The sequence below is a fragment of the Pongo abelii genome, chromosome 6, assembly GCF_028885655.2.
Source record: "Pongo abelii isolate AG06213 chromosome 6, NHGRI_mPonAbe1-v2.0_pri, whole genome shotgun sequence".
Taxonomy (NCBI): domain Eukaryota; kingdom Metazoa; phylum Chordata; class Mammalia; order Primates; family Hominidae; genus Pongo; species Pongo abelii.
Window position 1 is genome coordinate 85,351,737 of NC_071991.2, and position 23,798 is coordinate 85,375,534.

The 23,798-nt window shown below is 36.8% G+C and overlaps 1 protein-coding gene across 11 annotated transcripts in view; it reads right to left on the reverse strand.

The window, feature by feature from the left end:
* The window catches only part of CDK14 (cyclin dependent kinase 14), a 592,876-nt gene that overhangs the window by 217,364 nt on the left and 351,714 nt on the right, over window positions 1–23,798 (reverse strand). For all 11 annotated transcript variants that reach the window (XR_010140627.1, NM_001133044.1, XM_009243031.4 and 8 more), the window contains 1 exon segment: window positions 2,313–2,406. Coding sequence is in view for 10 of the 11 variants with exons in the window: in NM_001133044.1 (NP_001126516.1) it covers window positions 2,313–2,406 (94 nt within the window). In the remaining variant the exon portion in view is untranslated.

Below are 23,798 nucleotides of genomic sequence, written 5' to 3' on the forward strand. Positions count from 1 at the left end.
TAAAAACTGTACATTTATGCTAACAGCCATAAAATTAAATAATTTAATCTTGGATAGGAAAGTACAATTTTGTATTATTTCTATAGACTCAGTACAATTTCAATAAAGTGAATAAGAGATTTTCTTGGGAGTAGGTTTCATGAGTTTAAATGAAGGGATGGATATGAACAAATAGTCTACGTCTATAAAAATTAAATTTTATTGAAATAAGGACTTCTTATTCTAATAATTATTCTTAACTAACAGGATGATTGTGCAATGAATGTTTCTGACAGCATTTTATTATAGTGAAAAACTGAAAACAAGCTATCTATATGGGGCTGGTTAAGTAAATAATGTCTCATCCATACAACGAAACACTCCCCAGTCATTAAGAATGATGATAGGTTTCTGAATTTATTTTTCATTGAAAGGTGTTAATTACAAATTGTTTAGTGGAAATAGCTGGTTCCAAAAGAATATACAAGATATGATTCAATCTTTTCAAATACATATAGAAAAACTCTATAGAAGATATATGTCCAAATACTAGATGTGGTTTTCTCTGGGTAGTAGGACAAAGGGTGATTTTTCAGCTTTTTTTCCATTTTGACACTGTAGGAATTTTCCATTATAAAGATACACTATTTTTATAATCATGTTAACATTTGTGTGTGAGAATTTATAGATGTTGAATAAAATAAAATTGAAAGGAAGTGGATACAGATGGTTTCTGAAAGAACAAAACCAACAGGACAATACTTTGAGGATGGTTGCTATGTTAGGGACTTCGCAGACTGTCCATTTGTTGTTAGCTCACAGCAACTCACAGGGATATAGGCTACTGCATAGAGGAATCACATGTGCTTTAATTTCCTAGTTTCCAGTCTTCTTTTCTTACCATTTTATTGCTGACATTAAGGGAATATAATAGTGATGGAGCCTCAGTTTGTGTCACTACGTTCTACTGCAGATTGTATTCTTAATATGATAGCTATATTTAAATGTTGCACTTACTTAATTTGTCTAACTCTGATTTCATGTTTTAAATTATAGGTTTATATGAATATTAGCTCTACTGGAAGCTCTACTGAATATCTGGCATAAAATGATGTAATTAAAATAACAACGATTTATATATATGTAAAGTATTTACTATATGCCAAGCAGAGTCCTAAAAGAACTTTATATATTAGTCAATTATTCTTCAAAGCCACCTATGAAGAAGGTGCTATTATTATCCCTCATTTCACCCATGAGAAAACTAAAGCTCAGAGAACTAATAAACCCCTTGCTTAAAGTCCCATGGCTAAAGCGTGACAGAGAAGGGTGATAAGCCCAGATAGTCTGGCTCCAGAACACTTACATTTTACACATTTTCAAAAGTTTAAATAAGCTTTTAATTTTAGAATAGTTTAAGATTTACAGAAAAGTTACAAAACATAATACAGAGAGCTCATGTATACCCCTCGCCCAGTTTCTCCCTCTAATTAAAATCTTACATAATATGGTACAACTGTCACAGCTAAGAAATTCACATTGGTACATTGACATTAACAACATACTTAATAATGTTTTTCCTTTCTAGTATTTCATCCAGGAGACCACATTACATTGACATGTTATGTCTCCCCAGTCTCCTGTGATTTATGACAGTTTCTCAAACTTTCCTTGTTTTTGATGACCTTGACAGTTTTGAAGACTACCAGTCATGTATTTTGTAGAATGTCCATCAGTTTTGGCTTGTGTGATGTATTTTTTATGATTTAACTGGGGCTATGGTTTGGGGAGGAAGACCACAGAGGTGAGGTGCCATTATCAACACATCATATCAAGGGTACAGTCCACTAACATGACTTATCTTTGATGATGATAGCCTTGAAAACCTGACGGAAGTACTGTTTAACTGGTGTCTCTGTTGTAAAGTCATCATCTTCCCACTCTCCATGCTCTGCTTTATGGAAGAAAGTTATCAAAGCTCACAGTCAAGGGGGACAGGAGAGTTAAGTTCCACCTACATGATGGGGAGGGAGTATCTACATTAATTATTTGGAATTATTCTGTCAGAACCTTCATTTTTGACCCATTACTTTCTCTATATTGCCTCTCCTGCCCCGTTCCTTCTCACCACTTTGACATGTTATTCACATACAGTAGTATAAAAACATAATTCTTAACTGATTCCCTGCTTTTTCAAAGGTCCAAAATATGTTAGAACCAAATGTGACAACAAATTTTGTTTTAAATTATTTTTCCACAGACTGCTATAGAATTTGTCACTAAGTGACTAATTAGAAACCAATTTTTTTAGAAATACTCTGTAAAGGACTTACCAGAAATATTCGTTCAAGTTGATCCTGAATGTCTTTCATTCCTGGAAAAGCAGCAACTCCTTGGATCATTTCAACAAAGATGCAACCTACTCCCCTAGAGAGAGAAGAAAGAATCATTACAAAACTTCAACATATTCTACTTAGGAAAACTAAATCTGGAATTAGAATATCCACTCCTACAGAAGAGAAGCGGTGGGTAAACTGTTTTCTTTTTCCCCTCTTTTATTTTAGATTCAGGGGTACACATGCAGGTTTGTTACATGGGTATATTGTGTGATTCTGAGGTCTGAGGTATGACTGATCCCATCACCCAGGTACTGAGCATATACCCAATAGTTTGTTAACCCTTGCCTCCCTTCCTTCCTCCTTCTTCTAGTAGTCTCTAGTGTCAATCGTTGCCATTTTTGTGTTATGAGTACCTGATGTTTAGCTCCCACTTATGAATGACAACATGCAGTATTTGGTCTCCTGTTCCTGTGTTAATTTACTTAGCATAATGGCCTCCAGCTGCATCCATATTGCTGCAAACAATGCTATTTCATGCTTTTTTTTTTTTTGAGACGGAGTCTTGCTCTGTCCCCGAGGCTAGAGTGCAGTGGTGCGATCTCTGCTCACTGCAAGCTCCGCCTCCTGGGTTCATGCCATTCTCCTGTCTCAGCCTCCTGAGTAGCTGGGACTACAGGCGCCCGCCACCACACCTGGCTAATTTTTTTGTACTTTTAGTAGAGACGGGGTTTCACTGTGTTAGCCAGGATGGTCGTGATCTCCTGACCTTGTGATCCACTCGTCTCGGCCTCCCAAAGTGCTGGGACTACAGGCATGAGCCACTGCACACGGCCAATACTATTTCATTCTTTTTTATGGCTGCATAGTATTCCATGGTATGTATGTACCACATTTTCTTTCTCTAGTCCATTGTTGATGGGCACCTAGGTTGAGTCCATGTCATTGTTATTGTGAATAGTGCTGTGGTGAATACGTGAGTATATGTATCTTTTTTTTAGAATGATTTGTTTTCTTTCAGATATATACCCATTTATGAGATTGCTGGGTTGTATGATAGTTCTGTTTTAAGTTCTTTGAGAAATCTCCAAACTGCTTTCCATGGTGGCTGAACTAATTTATTATACATTCTCACCAACAGTGCATGAGCATTCCCTTTTCTCTGTAGCCTTGCCAGCATCTGTTGTATTTTGACTTTTTAATAATAACCATTCTGACTGGTGTGAGATAGTATCTCATTGTGGTTTTGATTTGCATTTCTCTGATGATTAGTGATGTGGAGCATTTTTTAGTATGTTTGTTGGCTGCTTGTATGTCTTCTTTTGAGAAATGCCTGTTCATGTCTTTTGCCCATTTTTAATGGAGTTACTTGATAAGCAGTACTTTTAATGTGCACCATGAGCTATCTAGGTGATGTACACCTAGATCCCATAACCTACCCACTCCCCCTGCCCCCATCTACTGCCCTGAAAGAACTCTAAATAGATGCAACTATACTAGGCTCAGAAAGGAGTGGAAACCAATAAAATAGCACATTCTAGTGCTATTACTTATAGAATACAGTTAAGTCCTTAGCCTGATATATAAGAGTCCTCAAGTCATGTTCAAGTATCCTTTTCCAACTATATTTCACAAACTTGTAAAGTATTGTAGTCTCTAGACATTCAGCGGTTCTCAATCTTCTTTGCATCAGAATGATCTGGAGAAGGTTAGGAAACTGCATATCTCTGACCACAAACCCCAGAAATCCTGTTTCAATTTATCTAGGTTGGAGCCCAGGCATCCACATGGGCTGCTCAGATGATTCAGGGCAGCTACAGTGAGAATTGCTGAGCCAGACTGATCTACCTGAGTGCCAGGCATAAACCTGTACCATTTGGCTCAAATTGCTTCACTATCTAGAGTACCCTCCTTCTTCGTCTATTTGCTCTTGATAGCAAATTCCAATTCAACCACTATAATCCTGTTTAAATGCATCTCCTCTGTGATGCCTTTCATGGATCTTTCAGCAGACAGAATTGCTCCCCTTATGAGCTTATGGATTACTCTATCAGCCATCTACTATGCTCGACATTCTTTTGCAGCTTGACCTGCCATGTTCACAGTTTCCACCTAGCAAGTTAGTCCAGTAAATCAAAAGACCTTGCCTCCCAGACCACTGCAGCTTGCACCTAGCCCAACAGGAATAACCAATCCATAGTATGGACAGACAGCCAATTAGATACTTCTGCCCGGACTCTGGAGAATGGGGCAGTATGGTAAGAAACTAGCATATGTAGATGGCTAAGTCACATTAGTCTCAGGGAAGTAGCATGAATGGCTACACATTCCTGCAGATGAAGTCCCCTGAAATGACTTGGTTCTTGACTTCTGGAGGCTTAGATGTTCAGATGATCCAGTGTTTTTTTGTTTTGTTTTGTTTTTGTTTTTTTTCTAGAACTCTACCTCCTGGAAATTCTCCAGATCTTTTACATTAACTCTATTTGAATGGGTTGATGTTTCTTGCAAGTATTCTAATAAAACCACGAACATATTGGGACACTTCTTCCACTGCCACACCCCCATACTCAATTTAGGGCAAGCAAACACTTGTATCTTTAATTTATTTCATAAACCTAGCAGTTAAGACCAAGTGACCTACTTCTCTAAAGCTACTCCAGTTGTTATCACATTGTATATAAACAATGTTTTGAATTAAAGTAATGCATTTGCAGAAATTGATTCCCTATTGTACCACATGATTCTTATTCAAAGTAAACACCAATAGTATAGTGTTATAATGACTAAAAACAAACAAATGCCATTTTATATCATAGGATGTAATTTTATTTAAGTAGTAAAGAACTAATTTCAAACCAGTGTTCTAGGTAGATGGGTTTTTACACAAGTTGTTTTCATTTTAGATTTGAGAGACAACATAGGTATCAAGAGAATTATTTTATTAGGATATTAAAATGCAATGATGTGCTTATAAATATTAGGGCTTCAGATGTCTGGTTAAGTCTGCTTAAATTTTCAGTATGGTGGCTTTCCAAATTTTTCTGTCAGGAATTCTTTTCTAAGACTATTTTCTTCTTATTTAAGTTTACACAATAAAATACCTTGGATCTTAAATAGCTACCTGCACCTTCCTTTTTTACACTCAGTGTATCCTCTCTGCTCTCTACTTTTTGGCCTTCATTTTTCCCACCATAAGCTGCAGTTCTGAGTGTGAAGAGCCTCCGCAGAAGCCATAGCCACCCCCATTATGTACACAGCTAGGCTGGCTAGAAAAATAACTATTACATTGCCAGAACTATTTATAGAATTTATTTTAGCACTACTTGTGTTTAGTCTATATCATCTCCATAATATGTTACTTAGAATGATTAAAAGACAAATCTATTCTATGCTGCAATTCTATTCAGTTGGAATGAAATGATGTAGCATTTTTATAAGCTCTTATCTGCTTAGCTGGCTAAGACTTGGATTTTCATTTCTAGTGGATGTTTCCTATGACATCATCTTTTTCAAAGATGCTTGAGGATGTACTAAAGAAGCTGAGAGAATTATATTTAAAGGACTCACAACAAGAGATAAAATGTACAAGAAAATAAAAAAGTATGTATATAAAACATATCAACATATGAATATAACAGAATTCCTTATTACTGGACTGCCTTATTGCCACACAGCAATAAGAGCTCTTCAATTTAATAGGAAGGAACTAATGTCTGCTTTCCCCCTACCTCTTTCTACCCTCCATTAGACCCATGCTCCCTCTCTCGATGGATTAAATTGACTGCACTGAACGGTTTACTGAGAAAAAGAATTCATCTACTTAAGCACTATAGTTTATGATATATAATCTTTTATCAGGAAATGTCTCCTTTGTTCCTTCTTTTGAGAATTTGAATAATCATGTAATTATCACCCACTTAGTCTAAATTTTTCAAGAATAAGAACTGGTCACAAAAGCTTACAATCAAAAGTGTCACAGGATGCAGTATGCTCAAACTCTTATTTTAAGATTAATTACCCAGTAAGGTAATACATAAACACCCACCTATGCTCACACATTTTTCAATTTTTTTGAACTCAACATTTCCCAATTTAATTTATGTCTCAGGTATATGAATGATTTTTTTCATCACAATTCAAAACAAAATTTTAAGCAGAATTGACAATTTGTTGTCAGTACAAGCAGAGACAGACAATCTTTTAGGATTGAAACTTACATAATTTGGGAGTTTTTGTTATTAAAAAGATTATAAAATTATAACTAAAAAATTGGCTATAGAAGTGCATTTAAAATAAGCAAATCAGTCAGAAGCAATCACAAAATTTTAAAAGGTAACAAATGCAACAAAGAATCTGACATTCAGGAAAACAAAATTAACTATCTGACATTTATCATTATCTGACAAATCTCTAATACATTTATTTCTATAATTTGGCTGTATAATCTTCAATTAATTCTTCTTATGACAATTCTATAGTAACATTTTCTGTAACAAGAATGTAGAGATAATTTAGACTTTCCTCTAGCATGATGATGAACATTGGTTTGGGGGTATGTCTAATAGTTTAGAATTTTTTTTTCTCTGCTTCACTTCTCATTGTTGGTAAGGTCAGTAAACTTTTAGGACTGTTGTTAATTTTGGGAAAACCTCTATCAAGTTTCTGTATAGTAGATCTACATGGTATAAACACAGTAATTATAATGTATTCCATTTTACACAGTTCCTTGAGCATGAGAGGACATGCTTAGCTCAGAGTGTAGGGTTAGGAAGGATGCTTAATGCCTGAAAGGGCTAGAAAAGATGAAGCTGGTTGGATTATGGAGTGATGGCACTGGGAATGGAAATATTCCAGGTTGAGAACACAGGGTCTAGTAAACTGAAGAATCTTTAGAGAGCTAACTGCTGTTGTTATGGCTCTATGTGGACAATAGAAGGAAAGTCTGAAAAGAGAGCAGAAGTCCATATTCCATTCTAAGAATGGCTTCTACATTTTTAAATGGTTGAAAAATATCAAAAGAAGAATATTTGGTGACATATGAACATTACCTGAAATTCTAATTTCAATATCTATAAATAAGCTTTAATGAAAAACAACCACACTCACTCATTTAAGTATCATGTATGGCTGCTTTCTCATCGAAATGACAAAGATAAGTAGCTGCTACGGAAATGACATGTCCTGCAAAACCTAAATTTTTACCATCAGGCCTTTTACAAAGTTTGTGAAATCTTGACCTATGTTATGCTCCACTTGCAAAAAAACACAGTAATAGAAGAAGTCAGTTAAGGAAAAACAAATAAAGAGAAGTATAATATATCATGATTATATTGTAAATAATAGAAATAATCTCTTAAATATGATGTATTTTCACTACTATCTTTAGCAGTTTTCCTGTAATAAAATATGCCTTAGAAGTTTCCTGCATTTTGTCAATTATTAGTAGATATCTTAAACTTGATTGAAGATAGATATTTTAATCTCTAAAGTATTTTGAACTGAGAAATAAATTGGTAGAAAATATGTGGAGTGATTTTTTTAATAAGGTGCTATCTAACTTTTTCCCAAAATAGATAATTTCGTGAGCTGATATGCATCATGGGAGGGAGAAGGATAGTTTATTTTACTAACTTAAAGTTTTTATTTTATATTTAGAAGACAGGGAAGCATTACATCATGCTTGGAAGTACTACCTTTTATTTTATAAACATTAGAAAATTTTACCTATTAAATTTAATTTTATAAACATAAGGGGTTTCCAAAATTATGCCAGGTTCTATCCCGATTTCAGAGGATTTTCTTTCTACCTGTTTTCTTTCTACTCATACCCTACATACGTGCCCCTATATTGACAAAAAGAGAGGAATTCAATTTTTAAAATTATCCCTTGAACCTTTTTCTTCCTTAAAATCAACAGTAGAAGCTGGAGGCAGTGAAGCCTCCACATGCTGTGTGGCTGACCTCTATCTCCAAATTTACATCATGTCTGTATCCACATTAGATTTCCTCTGCTCCAGCCATGCTGTTCCACTGTCCTCTCCTAACACTTGCCACACTCTTTCTCATCCCAAGATCTCTGCACAGATTATTGTTCCCAATTTGCCCTCTCTGTACCTGGTTAATTGCTTTTTGCTATTCAGAGGTCAGTGCAAATAGCTCCACTTAGAAATGTCTTTCCCAGCGACCACCTTTAAGGCAGTTCCTCCTTACAGCCCCAGCCCCAGTGTCTCACCCTACTTTTCCTAGTTTGTCCCCTTTATAACACTTAAACACGTTAAATTGTGTTTGGCTTTTGGGGGTGTGTCTCCTCTAGATGGAACATCTACAAGATCGGAGACTAGGTTGTGGACATCACCTTATTCCCAGGACATAGCAGAGTGTCAGGCACATAATAAGGGCTCAAAAATATTTGCTGAATGAATCGAAAGCAACACGACCCTCCTTCCCCCGGCTACTCTGTGTGAGCTCAGCTTAGTGACTTGTTTCCAAAGAGTACAGCATGGAAGTAGGAGTGGAGAGGGGGTGTGGATGCAAATTTACACTGGAGAAGACTGGCAAACACTATCTCAGCCATGTGACAAAGGTTAACATCATGAGTGATATGTCATGATTTCCCATAAGACTGATGTTTATGGGCTTTAAAAAAAAAATAAACATAGAAATTGATCTCCTGGTCTTAAAGCTTGAAACATATTTGTCTTATCTGAGTTCATTCCTCAGGAAACCAATCCTCAGAACTCTGACAGTATTATGGAACTGAAACTCCTCTTCCTTATTCCTTCCTAATTCCTGTTTCCCCGCATGTAGCTACATTCCTTCCGCACTATATAAACCCCCAATTTTAGTCAGCTGGGGAGATTGATTTGAGACTTTTCTCTTGTCTCTTCAGCTGCAGCACCCAAATAAAGGCTTCTTCCCTGGCAAAACTCATTGTCTCAGTCATTGGCTTTCTGTGCAGCAGGCAAATGGGACCTAGGCTGAACCCCTGGTGTTTGGTAACAGTGCCAAGAACACTCATGGGGAAAATGACAAGCTCTTCAAGAAATGCTGCTGGGAAAATTGGATATTCTTATCCAGAAGAACAAAACTAGACTTCCACGCTTCACAGTAGACAAAATCACCTCAAAATGAATTAAAGACTTAAACATAAGGCCCAAAACGATAAAACTACCAGAAGAAAACATACGAGAAACACTTCAGGACACTGATCTGGGAAACAATTTCATGAATAAGACATCAAAAGCACAGGCAACAAAAGTAAAAATAAACAAATGGGATTATATCAAACCAAAAGCTTCTACACTAAAAGCTTCTGTACAGATGGGAGATAAGTCTCAAATCCATCTCCCCAACCGACTTAAATTGAGTTTTTATATAGTGGGGTAGGAATGTAGCTACACGCAGGAAAACAGAGTGAAACAATCAACAGAGTGAAAGAACAACCCACAAAATGAGAGTAAATATTTGCAAACTACTTATATGACAGTGGATTAACATCTAGGATATATAAGGAACTCAAACTTCTCAACAATGAGAAAACAATCAATCTTATTTAAAAATGGGCCGATGAGGACAGGTGCCATGGTTGATGGCTGTAATCCCAGCAGTTTGGAAGCTGAGGTGGGAGAATTACTTGAGGCTAGGGAGTTCGAGACCAATCTGGGTAACATAGCAAGACTGTCTCCACAAAAAGTTAAAAAAAATTTTTGCCAGGCATGGTGGAACTCCACCTATAGTAGTCTCAGCTACTGGGGAGGCTGAGGTGGGAGGACTGCTGGAATCCAGGAGATTGAAGCTGCAGTGAGCTATGATTGCACAACTGCACTCCACCCTGAGTAACAGAGAAGGACCTTGTCTCTTTAAAAGAAAAAAAAGGGGGGGGACAAATGATCTGAACAGACATTTTCCAAAAGAAGACACACAAATGGCCAAGAAACACGAAAAAGTGCTCAACATCACTAAACATCAGGGAAATTCTCATCAAAATCACAATAAGACATTTCACTCCAATTATGATGGCCATTAAGAAAAAGATAAAAAATAACAAATGCTGGCAAGGATGTGGAGAAAAGGGAACTCTTATATACTGTTAGTGGGAATGTTCTATGGAGAACAGTATGGAGGTTTCTCAAAAAACTACAAATAGAACTACCATATGAGCTAGCCATCCCACTACTGGGAATTTATCCAAAGGAAAAGAAATCAGTATATTGAAGAGACATTTGCACCCCCATGTTCACTGCAGAACTATTCACAATAGCTAAGATAGGAAATGAAGCTAGGTGTTCAACAACAGATGAATGGATGAAGAAAATATGGTCTACAAGCACAATGAATACTATTCAGCCATAAAAAAGAATGAAATCTTGTCTTTTGTGACAACATAGATGGAAATGGAGGACATTATGTTAAGTGAAATAAGCCAGGAACAAAAAGTTAAACACCGCATGTTCTCACTCATATATGGAAACTAAAAAAAGTCAATGTCATAGAAGTAAAAAGTAGAACAGAAGATACTAGAGGCTGGTAAGGGTAGGGAAGGAAAGTACAGGGAGAGATTTGCTAAAAGATACAAAATTACAGCCAGAAGGAAGGAATAAGTTCTAGTGTCTTATACCATTGTAGGATGACTATAGTTAAGAAAATAGACTATATTATATGTAACATACACTATATATATTATTAAGACTATAACAATAATACTATATTATATAGTTTCAAATGGCTAGAAGGAAGATATTGAATGTTTCCAACACAAAGAAATGATAAATGTTTTTATATGAGGGATGGGCTAATTACTCTGATCTGATCACTATACATTGTATGTATCAAAACATCACTATGTATCCCATAAAAATGTAAATTATTGTCAATTTTTAAAAATTAGATTAAAAATTTAATATGAAAGTATTTGAAAAATATATATACATATATTCTATGGCAAAGGAATTCAAGGTGAAAAGATTTATTTAAACTACTATATTTGGGGCAGGGGTGGGGTGGAGTGTGTAATACATAGAAAAAAATGTAATTCACAGGGAAGGAGTAAGAACTTTCCTCCATTAGAATAGGGAAAGACAAGTTCAGGGTTACTTCTGTGCGAAGGTCTTCTGATCTCTCAGGCTATGTTAGGTCCCCCAACTCTGTGTTCTCCATGATACTTTCTACAACTGCAATTTATTTATTTACTTGTAAATGTATTAGCCACCATCACCTTTCTCAGAACAAAGATTTGGTCTTTTACTTTTAAAAACATAGTCCAAATGACTGTTAGGGATTATGGCGATATGGCAACATTACCAGACCTGAATGAAATAGGGTTAGGTCAAAAAGGCACCAGCTAATATGCCTTGTAATGTATGTATCTGTTCATTAAAGTCCTGTTGGGATTTTATGGTGTAGGATAACTTTCTATCTTTCAACTAAATATGGATTAATTACATCCACCAGCATGCATAATAAAAAAATCTGCATTTGATGCATATTTTCAATGGACTATCTCAGTCAATTTTCTCAAAAAGATATTGTTAACTAAATGGTAATTAACTCAATAAATAATTATATCACATGAGGAAGCAGAATAAGACATACAGGTTATTATTTCTCTAGTTGCCATTAATCTAATTTCGGTTAGATTAAGATATCAAAAAAATAAAACATTGTTCTCCTTCTTCCCTAATTCTCAAGGCAAAAGTTTGTTTCAGGAAGTCAGGGACCCAGAACAGAGGGACTGGCTGAAGCCACGGCAGAAGAACATAAATTGTGAAGATTTCATGGACATTTATTAGTTCCCAAAATTAATACTTTTATTATTTCTTACGTCTGTCTTTACTGCAATCTCTGAACATAAATTGTGAAGACTTCATGGACATTTATTAGTTCCCAAAATTAATACTTTTATAATTTCTTATGCCTGTCTTAATCCCTTAATCCTGTAATCTTCATAAGCTGAGGATGTATGTCGCCTCAGGGCCCTGTGATGATTGCGTTAACTGTACAAATTGTTTGTAAAACATGTGTGTTTGAACAATATGAAATCAGTGCACCCTGAAAAAGAACAGAATAACAGCGATTTTCAGAGAACAAGGAAAGATAACCATAAGGTCTAACTGCCTGTGGGGTCAGGCAGAATAGAGCCATATTTTTCTTCTTGTAGAAAGCCTATAGATGGTTGTGTGAGTAGGAGAAATATCACTGAATTCTTTTCCCAGAAAGAAATATTAATAATTGATACCCTAGCGAAGGAATGCATTCCTGGGGGGAGGTCTATAGACGGCCGCTCTGGGAGTGTCTGTCTTATGAGGTTGAGATAAGGACTGAAATACGCCCTGGTCTCCTGCAGTACCCTCAGGCTTACTAGGACTGGGAAATTCCAGCCTGGTGAATTCTAGTCAGACCAGTTGTCTGCTCTCAAACCCTGTTTCCTGTTAAGATGTTTATCAAGACAATGTGTGCACAGCGGGACATGGACCCTCATCAGTAATTCTAATTTTGCCCTTGCCTTGTGATCTTTTATTGCCCTTTGAAGCATGTGATCTCTGTGACTTACTCCCTGTAAGTACACCCCCTCCCCTTTCAAAATCCCTAATAAAAACTTGCTGGTTTTGCGGCTCGAGGTCGCCATCATGGTCCTACCAATATGTGATGACACCCCCAGAGGCCCAGCTGTAAAATTTCTCTCTTTGTATTCCTTCTCTTTATTTCTCAGACTGGCTGACACTTAGGGAAAATAGAAAGAACCTACATTGAAATATTGGGGGCTGGTCCCCCCAATAAAAGTTTGGCTCAATCTCAGTAGATAATGCATAAAGACTCTAATATTTTAAAATATGGTGCAATGAAAATGCCAGAAAACATTGCCTAGATTTTCGTTTTATTTAATTGCATCCATGTGTTAGCAAAGGCTTGGGATTCCTTAGGACCAAGAGCTTTAAGCAGAGTGACAGTTTCAATTCCAGAGGGATCATGACACAGCACAGCCCGTGCACTGCCATATGTGCAGCAGGAACAATGACTCATCAAACTTAGACTATTATGGTGGGGGGAGACCTGCCCCTTATTATACATAATTTCCTAATTGAAAGTGATAAGAGGCCTCTTCTCAAGTTTAGAAAATTATTTAGAGCCCTTCAGAGCCATCTGCATTGTCAAAACCTTTGGAAAGAAGGATGTTATAAAAGGGAGTGTCAAGCTGTTTCTGATTCTGACAGGAGGCAAGCAGATGAACAGAACCATAACTCATTACAGGTTAGTTCTCTGCCTTTCAACATTATGCTGGCATCAGAAATTTCCTCAAATCCTATGTATCCTTCCAAAAAAAGTACTTGAAGCAGTGCTTCTCATCCTTTAATGTGTATGCTAACCACATGGGGATCTTCTTAGAATTCAGATTCTAATTACTGGGTATGGGTTGAGGCCTGAGATCCTGCATTTCTAACAAGCTTCCAAGCCATGCTGATGCTGCTGTTCTCAAAATCAGGTACTGAGGGGCAAGAATGTAAAGGAATTTGGGTAATTCTGTTTTGAATGGAGTTTTATAACTCAGATCAATTCTCTGAACATATATTCAAGCTCCAGCCAAAGGAACAACAAAGAAACAGGAGATCACTGAAATAAGTTAGATTAAATGCAAAACATAATCTAAATTTAACACACAGGGATACAATACAAACTCAGAATGCTTCCATATTAATTAACCTAATAGGTAATTTTATTTAGCCACGGTTCACTGAAATAAACCATTATGCAATTAGAGCTAGAACTATTTGATGCACCAAGGTAGACATTTATTTATCTTACTCTTCTCTGAAGGAACGTATATATTTGTAAAATAGACTGAAGAGTTTTCTTCCCTAGGAGGTCAGCTTCAAAAAGATGAAAATTAAAAAGTGACTTTTTTCTATATTCTAAAAGAAAATTTATTACATATAACTGGCTTAACCTTTTCATTTTGGCATTTGAAGTATTTGAAAAGTGAAAGATTAAAAAATTACATTCTGCATGCCCTTGGTGACTACAGAAGGAACCGAATTGATTAAACTGCCACTCATCATTTACTGTGGTTAGTGCTTCATTAGGCACAGATAGGCACAATATATCTTAGTCAAATACTTCTATGGAGTATTTTGCTCTTAAGGAATGAAAATATAACCTAGATTGTGGGTAAAAGCCCATCTTAGAAAATATTTGATTCAAAACAATAAACTTTTAATATAATGGGAAACTATAATATTTATTTTTCAACTATGAAACAAAATTATATCTCTAAGAAGTTGTACTTACAAATTAAGCATATCAGAATAAAAATAAAAGTAAAAAATAAAGTACAGGAAGCTAAGCTAATGTAGTTCAGTAGACTCAAGGCCCAGGGTGGCCTGCTGCTGACTTGGAGGGAGGCACCAGGCAAATGATTAAAATCCTCTTACTAGGATCTACATCAGCAATAAAACTAACAGGGAAGACTGAGAAGCCCAACCATCTTAAAAGCACCAACCAGCATAAATGTTCCTTATGCTCCAATGATAATTTTTGCTCATACACTTTAAGTACTATGTACATTTATTATTATTATTTTTTAATGAAATGGCAAAGTTGTATTTTTGCTGTCTGGTCCAGTTACCAGATCCAGAAACCCAGGAATCATCTGAAATCTTTTGCCTTTTTTTTTTTACTATGTATATGCAGTCATCAAGTTGTCTACATCCTAAGTATTCCTAAATACTTCTACAATCTGATCTCCAACCACTTTCTCTCTTCCTCCTTACCATCCTTTTTGAATGCTTCTGAAATCCTATCCTCCATCTCTATCCACAAAACACCAGATATTTCACCTGTTAGTCTTTGTCCATGGCATGATCTACACGTCCTTCAAACCTAGCTTTGTTAGCTTGGAAAGATGGCTTTGAGAAGTCAGGCAGAGTAATTACCACTGGGTGAAGCCTCCCCTGACCCCCTTAATCATTCACCGAGGATAAATTTATCACCTTCACCTCTGAGCTGCCACTGTACTAACCATATACCTGTGTTATGGCTCATCACACTGTCTTTCCCTGTGACCTTGAAGGCATGAATACATCTTTCTCATCTTTTTAGCTCCAAGATCTCACAAACTGCCTTGTACAAAATAGGTGTTCAATAAATATCTTTAAAATGAGACAAAAAAACAAACACTGCATGTTTTCACTCACAGGTGGGAATTGAACAATGAGAACACATGGACACAGGAAGGGGAACATCACACACCGGGGACTGTTGTGGGATGGGGGGAGGGGGGAGGGATAGCATTAGGAGTTATACCTAATGCTAAATGACGAGTTGATGGGTGCAACATGGCACATGTATACATATGTAACAAACCTGCACATTGTGCACATGTACCCTAAAACTTAAAGTATAATAATAATAATAAAAAAGAGGGAATAAATGAATGAATTGCATAAACTAGTCTGAGGAGTACACACAAGATACTGCAACAGAAAAAGGCATTTGATTTAGAGCTAATATTATCCTATGAAATTAAACACTAAAAAAAATCAACTCAGTAATTTCACCAAAATATCTGAACTCTAACTTCATTTCTAAGAGACTCCAAAGGAACTCCAGCAGTCTCCATGGAAACCTTTCGCTCCACTGTACAATTTACTTGAATGCTAAAATTTAGAGATAGAGGTACCGTTGAGAAGGCCTCATGTTTTGATTTTTACATGTAAGGAAGCTGTATTATATGTTTAAATGTCTTAGTGTAGGTCACAGAATCAGAAACTGCATCTCCTGAATCCAGGGTCAGCAATCTCTTTGTTATGCTATGCTGCCTCCGCAGTCAGAACAACCTGTCTTTATTTGGTCAGCTTGGTCAGGTTAAAAAAGAGGAAATAGACATGGCAACTTTGATTTCTTCCCAGGTGACGTAAATGCCAGCAAAGATAAAGATAAAACCAAAATCAAATCTTCAAAATTAGATGCTTTGGCAGAGAACACAGTAAAACTATCCTAGAAAACTGAAGTCTACCATCATTGCTAATGCACTGAAAATATGGTGTTGGCTGTGTTTAAAAAGTGCTTAAAAATTCGGCCGGTAACAGTGGCTCACATCTTTAATCCCAGCACTTTGGGAAGCCGAGGCGGCTGGATCACCTGAGGTCAGGAGTTCAAGACCAGCCTGGCCAACATGGTGAAGCTCTGTCTCTACTAAAAATACAAAAATTAGCTGGGCACGGTGATGCACATCTGTAATCCCAGCTACTCAGGAGGCTGAGGCAGGAGAACCGCTTAAACCTGGGAGGCGGAGGTTGCAGTGAGCCCAGATTGCGCCACTGCACTCCAGCCTGGATGACAGAGTGAGACTCCATCTCAAAAAAAAAAAAAAAGAAAAGCTTAAAAATTCAACACAGACTCCCATGGAGTCCCATTATCCCATGGATAATGAAGACTCTAGAGATGGAGTCTTAAAGTAATAACTCCAGGTTACATAGATAACAGGGAATATGTGGACTGGTAACATCCAGCAACCAGTCACAATTAATACAAAAATATAAATAGGAAATGCCCTCACTGCTATTACAAGAAATAGCAGATAAATATTATTTCTTGTATTATGGAACAATGAAAGGAGAAGTTCCATTTGATAATTCATTTAAAACTCTACCAATGACGGCCCTTCTCTAAGGAATAAGCATAGACCAGGCAGAATGAGAAAAAAGCAAATTAATAAGCCTTGCACATCTTTAATTTCTGTTTATATGACAGCTGATGCAAAACAAGGAAGTCATATTTTAAGGCTTCTCTCTGCAAATGTATTAATCCTCATGCAATAATGTAGGAAATTAGGAAAAATTTATTCATGGGTAATTATCTCAAAAATCAAAGCAAAAGACACATCAAGCAATCTTTTTCAAGAAACTTCATGTGGCATATCATGAAGAGAAATCACTGCTAAAACCTTCATGTAAATTATCCTACTATAAGGAGAATTCTGAACTTCAATTTACACTATGTTAAGTTGATATATTTAGTTCCAGTCATCAAATGGCATAGCTAGACTTTGATGGACTATGGGTAAGAATGCTGAAATGGGCACTACTAAGATATACGACTGGATGATTGATATTTTACAGTAAAATATTTGACAACCACCTAATATCTTAGATAACAGATGCAAGACCTAAAGGCAAAAACCTTTCCAGTACAGATTAACAGGGTCCATTTTTTGGTGAAGTCTGTGGGCTTCTTGGAATATTCTCAAATATTTGCCCTGGAATGTAGCTTTGCAGTCTGGCCACTGCACATAGGTTACAACTTGAATGATGCCTTTGGGGTTGTACAATGCAGTAGCGCTAGTGGGTGCTGCTCGAGGGCAGGAACCAGGTCTTTCTCACCTTGAACCTCTTGACATTCTGTAATGTTTTGCTGAATGAATAAATGAATGAAGTGACTCACAAGGTATAAGGGAGATTTCTGTGGGAAGAGAGCTACCCTGAGATTCTAGAGCTGTTTTTTTTTTTGTTTTGTGTTACCACCAACCACACCCAGTGTGTGAGAAAAAACAAACAAACAAAAACAAGCACCTCTAATTTCAGAGGTTATAAAATGGTCACAAATAGATGGAAATTTATTTATGTCTATAATAAAGTTTTTAATCTGTTGGAGTTTCCATTAGGCTATGAATATATTAAGTATTCAAAAACAAACGTGTAAAAGCTAACAATAAAGGAAGAACCATTTAAATTATCAATCAGAAAAAATGAGAAAAGCTTTGCCAAGCTCAACTGAAAATTCAATTATATAAATATCCCACTCTTGGAATCTATTGTTTCACACATAAACACAGAGAAATAGAAAATGCCACAGTAAAAGATGAGCAACCCACATGGGTGTAGGAAAACAGGAAGCTACTCAGATTCTGTCATTAGTAATTACTAAGCGACTGTCACATACTATGAATACGTTTTGTTTTATTTTTAATGAAATTTAGCAGGATGTTTCCTGGACACTGATAGGTTGTTTTAGTTGAGTTCAAGTTTAGTTCTTTTTCAACTATTGTTTTATTTCTTTTCTTTTTTTCTAATGACATCTACCAGCAGGAATCTAAGGATACATTTGAAGAATAATTTTTTTAAAAAAACCCACAACATCTAAGTTTACCAGTTACATAATACAGCATCTAAAATTAAGAAAGCCACCAAAACATTTAACTTATAGTAATTCATACAGCAAAATACCAGCAAATGAAAGTGTGATTCTTAATTAAAATAACCTCCAGGTAATGCAGTACTGAGGAATTAATTCACAATTGTCATTAACAAGCACAGAATTCTCCACTTCCATCCTTCAATAAGCAATATGAAGTAGACATCCTAGTAACATTCTAGTAGGCATCTTTAGTAACTATTGTCACACAATGATATTTATAGAGGCTCCTAGTTTCTCTCCAATCACATTTCCATTCAATCATGTCTTTCCTGTGCATATAAGTTAATGATCCACTTTTTCACCTTCACTGGTGCCTAAACACTTGTTGAAAACGCTTCACTAACTACTTTTGCTGGTTTTAACAGCAAGCTTTTTCTTGGATTCATACAGCCCATAGATCCAAAGAACTACTTTCTATAACCCACTCATGTAAAATTATTATCTTTTTAAAGAATTATGACCTCACATTTTATTAACTTGCATCACTATCTCATCAACCAGTGTATGGCTTTCTTTTCAGGTTGGTTTTCATAAATTTGTTATTTCACTAAGAGTTAAATGGTAGGGATTATAAACCACCACCACACTAAGACATCAGCAGTCATGAGTTTCCTAACTGCATTATGCTATTTAATCAGTTCCCACTCATCAGCATATGCAAGTTAAATTTGTGCCCCAGGAAAATCACAAATGTCTACATGACAAAGACCCTTAGTAGTCAATGTTCATAGTTAAAGCCACAAATATTAAATAATCAACAAAAGCAGGGCATGTGGTAAAACGTGCATAGATCTCCCTTTCTAGACACCTCTAGAATTAGGGCAGCTCCCTTCCCACAAAGATCCTTATAAAATATGAACCTAATTCCTTCCTTATACAATATGAGCCAGCCTGCTTTCCTTCCTTCCTTCCCTCCTTCCTTCCTTCCTTCCTTCCTTCCTTCCTTCTTTCCTTCCCTCCCTCCCTCCCTCCCTTCCTCTCCCCCTACCTCCCTACCTCCCCTCCCACCTCCCTCCCTCCTTTCCTCCCTTCCGGACAATCTTACATAATATCAAGACGTTCAAGGTGAGAAATACCTGGTTCTTGCCCTCAAGCAGCACTCACTAACATTGCTGCATTTGTCTTCTCCAAAGTGACCAAAGTGTCAGTTAGGAAATAAAATTTTAAACAAGGATAAAAGAACTCTACAAGAAGGCACAAGTACGTGAGAGGTAACCTGTTTTGAGAGGATGTAGATGAAGACATGACAATCTAGGCAGACCACAAGCAGTTACAGCTTCAAGTTATAGTCAGATTATTTACCTACAGCAACTTGGAAAAAGTTCAGGATGTAAAAAGTGTGAAGCTGAGTCTGACAGCTGGAGATAGAGGAGAGAAATGAAAATGTGTATGAAGAGCAAACTTTTGCCTCATAAGTCTTCTCTGACTATCCCTCATTCTCACCCTAAACACACACCAGCAGGGTACATGACATTAAACCCAGGAGGCCTCAAATTGAAGATAAAAGTTGCAGAAGAGAGCAGGGTGAGCACTGAGCTGAAAAAAAGGGAAATCAAGTGAAAAACACGTTTACTGATCTATGTGACCATCGGCTCCCCTTTCCACTCTGCTTTGAGGATGTCAGCTGCCTGTAATCAGCATGTGAGGAGGAACAAAGAAAAAGCCTTCAGATACTGACACCTGAGGATCTCCCAACCAGAAGTTTAGCTCTATGCATGAACAATATACAATGAACTGACCGGTTAATTGGGCCCTTCTAAGTGTATAGATTTACAGTGCTTAATGTATAAAAGTAAATGAAAAGCCAAAAAATGTCCCCATCCCCGTGTTTGAAGAAATAAGAGATCAGAAGGAAAAGAAGCAAGAACAATTTTGTATATGGAAGCTGATTTTTTTTTTAAATAGAAGGTTTGTAAGATACAAAGTTATATAAAATACTTTTAAAAATAGAGGATTAAGAAAGGAGTTCCAATATCAAAATAACACAAATTTTCTGGAAAGTGAAGACAAAGAGGATGGAAGAAATAATTTTTTTTAAAAGAAATTCAAGAAGTTTTCTAAGAGCTAAAACACATTATTCTTTATCCTGAAGGAAACTTACCCAGCACCAATAGAAAAAGACACTACCAAGGCAATATCATCATGAAATTCTGGAATACCAGGGATAGAGGGAAGAACCCAACTCCCTCCAGGGAAGAAGTATGAGAGGGCACACAAATGATCGAGAAGTGGAGAATGGAATCACACTTCTCAGCAGCAATACCAGAAGCTCTAGGGAAATAAAACAATGTATTGAAAATTCTGAGGAAAAAAATTAATATTCAAGTTATACATTATCATTAATGATATACACTTAGCCAAACATCAATCATTTGTGAGAGTAGAATAAAGGTGTTTTCAAAATACTAAGAATTTGAAAACTGTATCTCTAATGTATGCATTCTTCTAATGCACCTAAAGGAGGAAGACATGGAATCCAGATAAAGGGAATCTGCAGTCAGTGACACTCTAGAAGGAAAATGGATCCAACCCAGAAGTGACTACGAATAGAGCTATAAGGGAACCAATAAGACACACTGAAATACTCAGATTCTAGCAACAGCAGGAAGCCATGACTCCCTCTCCAACTAAAAACTAAGTGTTATTAGTGTCTACTGACAGCTAGTGCTATGGGAGAGAAGCTTCCCCACAGAAGTTGTAGTTAGTCATTTCCAGAAACATGGTCTAACATGCGGAAGAATTAGGGAAAAATATACAGTCACTCTCTCCTCCCACTTGTTTTTGCCTGAACCCAGCTGGAAACCAGTGAGTGATGGCAGCTGAGAGGATGCAATTCCCTAGGGGTCAGCAAAGTAAGACACAGGGCAGGACAGAAGAGGGTGGGGAACAGATTGGGAAGAGAACAGCTTAGGACCTACAACACCATGCAGAGACAAAGTGCGGATGGGGATGAGTGGGGAGCAAATGAAGTCTGAGATAAGAAATGCTGCCTTGTGCTAAGCCAAGAAATCAGAAAGCCGAGAGAGGAAAGTTTCAAGACAATGGTTGAGGAAAGGAGACGTAAAAAAAGTAAATGGAACTGATAGATTTGCTGTTGTGTTTGAGAATTTGAAAAATACGTTTTCATAGGTAATTGATAAATTCTTCACAATTATAATTAGTCATAAGAGCAAAGACAGCTAATAAGAATCACAGACCGTTATTAAGTCCAGGAAAAGCAAAAGGTTATATAAGAAAATATATCATCATAAATACTACTTGACTTTAAGCATGAATAATATACTAATGTTCTAAGACGTGATATAGATTCTAAATTAGGATAATGAAGTAAGGTTGACAGAAGCAAGTTAAATCCTCATCTACCATAATACCTACTTAGTAGATAGTGTCGAAAATAGTAAATCAATGAATAGCAATATAAGCAATTTAAGACAGACAGAAGTAAAATACCATGTCTAAAAGAGTTAAAAGTAAAAACAGATAAAAAAATTAAAAAAAAACAGTTAAAAGTAGTTGCTTCTGGGAAATAGGATTAAAGGGTGGGTATGGATGAGGCAGAAGATCACTGTTTTTCTATTGTTATTGCTGTGGTATGTATTAGTTATAGGTTATAATTAAAATAGGTTTTATTGTTACAGTCTTATGGTTCGGAAACTGAAGCTAGGAGTAGCTAAGGAATTTGTTCAACTAAAGTCACCCAGCTAAGAAGTGGCAGAGGGAAGCTGACCTAGATTTTCAATATGTTTTCTACTATAACGATGACTCTCCTTTATAAAGCAAAACACTGCTAGTTACATTTTGTGAAAGTTGTCACCATCAAAATGGAGTCACTTATGTTAAAACCCCTGACAAACAGAGCTGGGGAAGGCCAAGAAGGAAGGGTTCTCATACATGAAAACTATCACAAAAGGCTGCAAAAAACACAGCCTTGCACAAAGGCCACTGCAACCTTACACACAAAAAATACTTCTATGAAGACATCTGCCTGCCCAATGTCAGACTGCCATCACCCTTGTTACTGATCTTTGTAGTCAAGGATAATTATCATAAAACAATTATGTAATTCTTCTCATTTTCCTTTAAAAACCTTTGTCGGCCAGGCACGGTGGCTCACGCCTGTAATCCCAGCACTTTGGGAGGCTGAGGCGGGTGGATCTCGAGGTCAGGAGTTCGAGACCAGCCTGACCAACGTGGTGAAACCCCATCTCTACTAAAAATACAAAAATTAGCCAGGCGTGGTAGTGGGCACCTGTAATCCCAGCTACTCAGGAGGCTGAGGCAGGAGAATCTCTTGAACCCGGGAGACGAAGGTTGCAGTGAGCTGAGATCGCGCCATTGCACTACAGTCTGGGTGACTGAGTAAGACTCCATCTCAAACAAAACAAAACAAAAAAACAAAAAACCTTTGTCTTCCTTCACCTCCCTCAATACGCACATAATTTATTACGGCACATATATTCCCATTGCAATGCCTGTTTCTGAATAAACATCATTTTCTTTTAGAGAGTCTCCCTTTCCGTTTTTGTTATTTAGGTTGACAATGTTCAGAGAAATGATTTCTATATGAATAAATACACAACTTACAACATGAAAGCACCAGTGCACATCCAATGTTCTCTAAACTTTGAATACTAGTTTATGTATTTCTATTTTTTTTTAATTTTTTATTTTTGTAGGTCTCACTCTTGGGGCCAGGCTGGAGTGCAATGGTGTGATCATATCTCACTGCAGCCTTGAATCCGGGGCTCAAGCTATCTTCCCAAATCAGCCTCCTGTGGGACTACAGGCCCACTCTACCATGGTAACTGAATTTTTATATTTTGCTGAGATGGGATCTCAGCATGTTGCCCAGGCTGGTCTCAAACGCCTAGCCTCATGCCATCCTCCCACCTTGGCCCCCAAAGTGCTGGGATTACAGGTGTAAGCCAACACTCCTGCCTATGTATTTCTAAATTAAAACACACACACACACACACACACACACACTCTTCAGATGAGAATATCCTGGGCCAAAAATTATTTTTGATTCTCAAGACATAGGCCGTATGTTAATTTCCCTAAAACCAAATAGAGCAGCTTTTATATATCCCACAGCACCCTTGGATGCTATACCCCAACAGAAATGCAGTATATTTAGCTTGGCTGATGGACATTCTAAGAGTTGATAAGAACACTGTTCTCAACATTTGGGGAGTTTTATATTTCTTAAAAAATTTTACATGTAACCATCTCTTTTTATTCTCACAAACCAGTGAGGCAGCTGAATGCACCAGGGTTATAATAATGTCATGAAAC